General features: G+C 42.0%; 1 protein-coding gene across 3 annotated transcripts in view; it reads left to right on the top strand.

Annotated features, from left to right (window-relative positions):
* The window catches only part of CEP152 (centrosomal protein 152), a 30,558-nt gene extending 23,845 nt beyond the window's left edge, over positions 1-6,713 (top strand). The window contains exons 27-30 of one of the 3 annotated variants that reach the window (XR_012788909.1): positions 434-537; positions 3,349-4,377; positions 5,726-5,947; positions 6,119-6,713. Coding sequence is in view for 2 of the 3 variants with exons in the window: in XM_075575643.1 (XP_075431758.1) it covers positions 434-537; positions 3,349-4,289 (1,045 nt within the window). In the remaining variant the exon portion in view is untranslated. Of the gene's footprint in view, positions 1-433; positions 538-3,348; positions 5,699-5,725; positions 5,948-6,118 lie in introns of those variants that run through there. The other 2 variants (XM_075575644.1, XM_075575643.1) reach the window with 2 other exon arrangements.
* The last annotated feature ends 278 nt before the right edge of the window (positions 6,714-6,991 follow it).

A 6,991-nucleotide genomic window follows, 5' to 3' on the forward strand; every position in this document is an offset into this window, starting at 1 on the left:
GGGGTAGTAGATTTACGTAGAAAAATGGTAGTTAAGTTAGGAAAAGCAGCAGCCCGTTCCAATCGCGATTTTAAATTTTTTTTACTTTTGCCTCTTCAAACTTTTTTTTTTTTTTTTTTTCCCTTCCGTAAAATATAATGCCCTGTTCAGGCGATGTACGAATTTGAAATCCTACGTGTCCAGGAGGTTAAAATGAAGCTTTCCCCAGAGCCTGAGCCAGTCTAAAGGCTGCCACGGTAACTTTGGAAGCTACAGATTAGGAAGAGCAAGACATTTTGTTTTTCATACTAAAGTGAAGGACCTGCTTAGGGGGGCAAGATACTAACATTGTCAGTTAAGCGTGTATAAACATCTGGAGAAGATCGCTGCTTTAAGCAATGCTAGCTACTGTAGGTGTGCATTTAATTGACCTAATATTTTGAATTCTTTACAGGGCTGAGAAAAAAATCATGAATGCTGCAAGCAAACTGGCAACTATGGCCAAAGTTCTGGAAACTCCTATCTCCCAAAAATCCCAGAGTAAGAACTTGCAAACCGGTATGTATACTGTAACGTTACACTGCTGCAGGGGTTCTCCTGTATACTGTAACGTTACACTGCTGCAGGGGTTCTCCTGTATACTGTAACGTTACACTGCTGCAGGGGTTCTCCTGTATACTGTAACGTTACACTGCTGCAGGGGTTCTCCTGTATACTGTAACGTTACACTGCTGCAGGGGTTCTCCTGTATACTGTAACGTTACACTGCTGCAGGGGTTCTCCTGTATACTGTAACGTTACACTGCTGCAGGGGTTCTCCTGTATACTGTAACTTTACACTGCTGCAGGGGTTCTCCTGTATACTGTAACTTTACACTGCTGCAGGGGTTCTCCTGTATACTGTAACGTTACACTGCTGCAGGGGTTCTCCTGTATACTGTAACTTTACACTGCTGCAGGGGTTCTCCTGTATACTGTAACGTTACACTGCTGCAGGGGTTCTCCTGTATACTGTAACTTTACACTGCTGCAGGGGTTCTCCTGTATACTGTAACGTTACACTGCTGCATGGGTTCTCCTGTATACTGTAACTTTACACTGCTGCAGGGGTTCTCCTGTATACTGTAACGTTACACTGCTGCAGGGGTTCTCCTGTATACTGTAACGTTACACTGCTGCAGGGGTTCTCCTGTATACTGTAACGTTACACTGCTGCAGGGGTTCTCCTGTATACTGTAACGTTACACTGCTGCAGGGGTTCTCCTGTATACTGTAACGTTGCACTGCTGCAGGGGTTCTCCTGTATACTGTAACGTTACACTGCTGCAGGGGTTCTCCTGTATACTGTAACGTTGCACTGCTGCAGGGGTTCTCCTGTATACTGTAACGTTACACTGCTGCAGGGGTTCTCCTGTATACTGTAACGTTACACTGCTGCAGGGGTTCTCCTGTATACTGTAACGTTACACTGCTGCAGGGGTTCTCCTGTATACTGTAACGTTACACTGCTGCAGGGGTTCTCCTGTATACTGTAACGTTACACTGCTGCAGGGGTTCTCCTGTATACTGTAACGTTACACTGCTGCAGGGGTTCTCCTGTATACTGTAACGTTGCACTGCTGCAGGGGTTCTCCTGTATACTGTAACGTTACACTGCTGCAGGGGTTCTCCTGGATACTGTAACGTTACACTGCTGCAGGGGTTCTCCTGGATACTGTAACGTTACACTGCTGCAGGGGTTCTCCTGGATACTGTAACGTTACACTGCTGCAGGGGTTCTCCTGGATACTGTAACGTTACACTGCTGCAGGGGTTCTCCTGGATACTGTAACGTTACACTGCTGCAGGGGTTCTCCTGGATACTGTAACGTTACACTGCTGCAGGGGTTCTCCTGGATACTGTAACGTTACACTGCTGCAGGGGTTCTCCTGGATACTGTAACGTTACACTGCTGCAGGGGTTCTCCTGGATACTGTAACGTTACACTGCTGCAGGGGTTCTCCTGGATACTGTAACGTTACACTGCTGCAGGGGTTCTCCTGGATACTGTAACGTTACACTGCTGCAGGGGTTCTCCTGGATACTGTAACGTTACACTGCTGCAGGGGTTCTCCTGGATACTGTAACGTTACACTGCTGCACGGGTTCTCCTGTATACTGATAGGCAAAATTTGGTGACATAATTAGTGCTGGCATATGTTTTTATTTGCTTATGTCAGTCAGTGGAAGCTCATGAATAACAAGTGCTAGAGGGAGGGCAGAGCTGACAAAGGGGTGTGCCAGGGCTTGTGACAGGACATGAAGGGGCAGTGCCTTAGCAAATGGCTGTTAAAATAGAATTCAAGAAAATTGGTTTTTCAAAGTTTTTTTTTTAAAAACAAAATGCTAAAAGTATTTTTTCTTACTACAGAACTGATTTATTAAAAAAAACACACATGCAGGATATTGACTGAACTGCAGCTTTAAGGGGTATTTAAATGGCAGTCTAATGGGAAACGGCAGCTGATGTTGTGGCTTCCTATTGTCTTGAACTTTGGTGGCCAATTTGTTTTCCCCTGGATAGAGATTTAAACTTGGTAATTTTTTTGAATTTTTTTGAATTTTTTACCGTTCACCAAGAATGTCTGGAACTGGGAGGGGGGAAGACGCCAAGCTGAAAAAAAGCACAGTTCATCTCTGAGGGTTCGCCTGGTTCCCAGCTTGTAAAAAAAAATAAAAATAGGGGGGGATTGCTGGGGGAAAAAAAAAAGTAGGGAAAACTGCTGGTTTATTAAAATAATAATTTTAAACACTTTTTCTACATTTCACAGATTATATTGGGGTACAGAAAAAGATCCAGGGGATGACATTTTTACATACAGTAAAATCATATAATGGGGTTGAAATAGTTAAAACTCTACGCTGTCTTGTGTGGATAGTTGCATCATTTGAGTTTATTTAGTTTTGTCCCTTCTGCAACAGAGGAGTCTGCAGTGTCTCAATTTAGTCTGATGCATCATTAGCCGGCGTCCATGCTGCCGAAGACCGCGTGGAGCGATCACATTGCCTTAAGACATTGATTGCAACCATAGACCATGCACGTGGTGCAGGAGGGATCAGTTCAAAGTGATTTCTCGGTGCGACGGCAGGTCACATGAGCGGTTCGCCCAATGAGGGCGAACCAGCTCTGTGGTGTTAGACACGCCCCCCACGGGCCTCTACCGTGTCCACAAAGCGCTCCCGCTTCACGCGGGTGCCGTTACACGTGCGCACGCCTCCGCGCGGTCGAAGGCCGTATGGACGCAGCCTTAGACTTGATGGCTTTCCATCATGTTATTGACACGCACATTTTTGTTTAACTTTTTTTTTTGTCTTTTATTTTTTACTAGCCTCGCCGCTGAGCAAAGCTGTTTTGCCTGAAACCGAGCAAGACAAAAGTGATTCATTGAAGACCGTTCCAAGCTGGGCAAGCAACCGATCAAAGGATCAAAACATTGACCAAATGACCATTGATCAGTTCATGAAAAGGCGTGTGCCAATCAACTTTAAAGATCAGCCTGAGGGGAGCAAGATCCCAGACACCGCAGCACTGACAATTGGCGTTAAAAGTAGTGACTGTGCTTCAATGCAGTTTAGAAAAGACTTGCTGAAACAGGAGAGTCTGCGATGCCCTGATGTTAGACACTCACAGACCCAAGTATTGCATTCTATGAATTCTCAATGCGTCATGCACACACCGGAAGAACAGATACATTCTTTTGGCTGTATTGATTCTAATGCAGATTCGGTCCATGTAAAACTTCGGGGTCAAGCTGAGCCATCCTTTTTACAGGGCATTAAAGGCTGTCATCGAGAGCGCCCAAAGATCACATCAGACAGTCAAAGGTTTGATCTCCAGGAAACCCCTGTGCGGGATGAAAACGGTAGCAATGATCGTAGCGCTTTCAGTGGCAAAAATGTGTTTTCATCCCAGCCTGGGCAATGCTCCTTCACCAACTTGCATATACAGCCACAAGTTTCAATTACCTCTGAGAATTTTGCAACAGCAGGTGTGTGTTCTGTTGTGGAAGGAAGTCGTGATCTGTTTGGTAGTGACTGTGAAGTTCAGAATTATTCGGCACACATTGCAAAGAGAAAAAATCTAAATCGTGATACAGAGCATTCTAATAAAATACTGGAGCTTCCTCCTCCAACTACAAGACTCAATCCAGATTCCAAGCCATATTCGAGCAGCACACGGCCTTCAAGAAAATTATTGCTGGAATTGACATCTCTCCAACAGGACAGTGGCTTTGACAGCCCATTTCTTAACTTTAATAATTTCAATTGATGACAAACTAGATTGCAACAATATTTTTCTAAATCCCTTTGCATGCAGCTTCAGTTTTTACAGATGTGATATCCGTTCCTTAGGGAAAGTAAGTTAAGCGATTTCATTATTTATAGCAAATCAATTATTTGGAATATTTATGGAGTCATTCTTTGCCTCGTGTATACATATGCTTGCCGATTTTTTTTTTTTTTTTATTTTTTTTTTTTTATATATATGTTCTGTATACATCTGCAGCTATGTGTGTTTTGTGTTTGTTGAAGATCTATTTTTATACTGAGACTTGTTTCTATATGTGTGCTTGTTTACATAATTAAGATATTTAAAAAAATTAAAATCATTTTTTTTTTTAACTTGTCTCTTGTACAACCTGTGATGTAATTACACATTTCTAAAGTTGTGTGAAGCAATCCGAGTCACAAACATTGACACTAAGTATGTGGCAGAGTAGATGGCACTATGGCAGCTACCTCCAACTGGGCAGTGCCCACTAACTATTGCAGGCCAAACCCTGTATTTATTAAGGCAATTGAGATTCAAACTACTGATCGTGCATCCTGTGGGATGCACTGCAGCCAGTGTTATATCTTTATTCAGCCAAACTACTAACCATACACTCTTATGAAGTTCAGATTGTGATGTTGCATAACTAACCATTTTCACATAATTTTGCGTTTTTATATTAGGATGTTGGTAATAAGTCTAATTAGATGGTGTCATGTCATTTGAGAATAGACTGTTTGCAAGCTCCAATTGCAGTGTTTAAAGTCTTATTACCTTTTACTGGATCACTTTTCAGATTAATAATTTACCCTTTTAACAATAGACAGTCGCCCCACAAGATGTCTTGGTTTAGTTTCTGCGTTCGTGGGACTCCACCCATCAGCAGTGATATTTTTTGTTGTGTTAAATTTTGTGATCTACCATGTCATTGAATGTACTAGAAATGGGAGCGAAGGGGGAAAATGCTTGCATACAGCGCCCGACTATTCTGTTTGCATTAGGGCTGTGCTTATTGTTATTTAGCTTCCATTGTATTGGCACCTTCGGAGGCTCCAGAAAACATTGCTTGTAAACCATTTCCAAGATTACAACAAGAGACAGGGGGTACCCAACGCTGCATCCAATTGACAAAACATATAGAGTAAAATACTTCAATAATAATAAAATACTTGGTTATTTAGTTAACCCTTTGGCCAAAGGCGTCGAGGAGTTTGAGGTGTAGGAGTTTGAGCTTGCTGGGAATCTGTGTTAACCCATTTCCAAGATTAACTTGGAAAAGTATAAAAATATGAAAATAATTTTAAAACTTGTTATAACCATTCAGCTAGAATTCAAATATTAACCATTTTACAGCAGTTAGTTCATTTAGGTTCTAAGTGGAACTGCACCTGTAAATGCCTAGGGAAAATTAACCATTGTTGACTTTTCTGCAGGTTTACCAACAGTGTTTCAAGAATGAATAATAATAATAAATCAGTTCTCACAGCGGGTATGTCACCATTTTCCATTTTATAAACCAAGAAGAACAGCAGATCCAGCAACTTGGAATGGCCCTAACTGGGGTCTGGTTCCAGGTAACAAGCTAGGTGCCAAGACAAAAAAAATCTGCTCAAGCTGTAATGGCCATAGAAAAGCAGAGTCAAACACACCAAAAGGTAAGAGTTCAATGGGTTGCAAAATAGGTAATTTCAATGATTTAAAGGCGTCCATAGTAGCATCCAGCGTTTCGGTGCATACAAAACTACCTCTTTCTTTTTGGTGTGCTTGATGCTGCTTTTCTATGGCCATTTTCATTTACAATCTTGTACTCCCTCTGGTGGCTTTAGGATGAACCGAAGAGTACCATCAATTGCTTTTTGCTGTGGAGATGGATCCGAACTTGGAATGTTATCTGCTTTAAAAATGTTTGCCGGATGGAACAATTAACGAGTTTGGTTAATGACACCGGCACAAACTTCCTAAAAGTCTGGTCGCCTTGGCTGACACAGACAGACATCCCCGGGGTGGATGCCACCGCAATCCTGCTATAATAGGTACAGGCGCGTTCTCCTCTAGGGGTCAGAGTCCAGACGACGAATAGCGACGAACAGGTAGGTGACAGCCCCCAGGGTAGCAATCCAACACACCTAGTCTATAGGGATAACTCTGCATACTCGAGATGGAGACAATGAGGGATATCTACAAAGATAAGAAGCTCATAAGAGACTATACGTCGGTAGGCATACCCGGAGAAAACCCCTCCCCCCTTCTCCCCCCCTCCCTTGTCCATCGTCTAGTTTGTCTTGTTTGTCCTATATGTTTGCTTCTTGTTCCATATTGAGGCAGTTCAAATAGTCTAATGTATGATATAAAAACTTTATTGGGATGCTTTAATACAATGGGCTGTGATACAATGTAAGAATCTGTGAACCCAATAAAGAAAAATTTTAAGTTGAAAAAAAAAAAAAAAATGTTTGAGTAAAACCAAATCTTGGATAATCAGAATGGTACAAATGTTTGTATAAGGGCATTCTCCAGAAAGTCAGTTTTATATTGTAGCTTGTATTGGTGAAACCCCAAAAATTGTTAATTTAGGATCATATTTTAAAGCAGGTTTACGAAAATTAATATGCTTCTTGCCTAATCCAATAAAAGATATGTACAAAAATCATCTGAACCTCCCCCACCCCTGCTGTTTTATAAGTTCAGCGATTTTTCAA

The sequence above is a fragment of the Ascaphus truei genome, chromosome 18, assembly GCF_040206685.1.
Source record: "Ascaphus truei isolate aAscTru1 chromosome 18, aAscTru1.hap1, whole genome shotgun sequence".
Taxonomy (NCBI): Eukaryota; Metazoa; Chordata; class Amphibia; order Anura; family Ascaphidae; genus Ascaphus; species Ascaphus truei.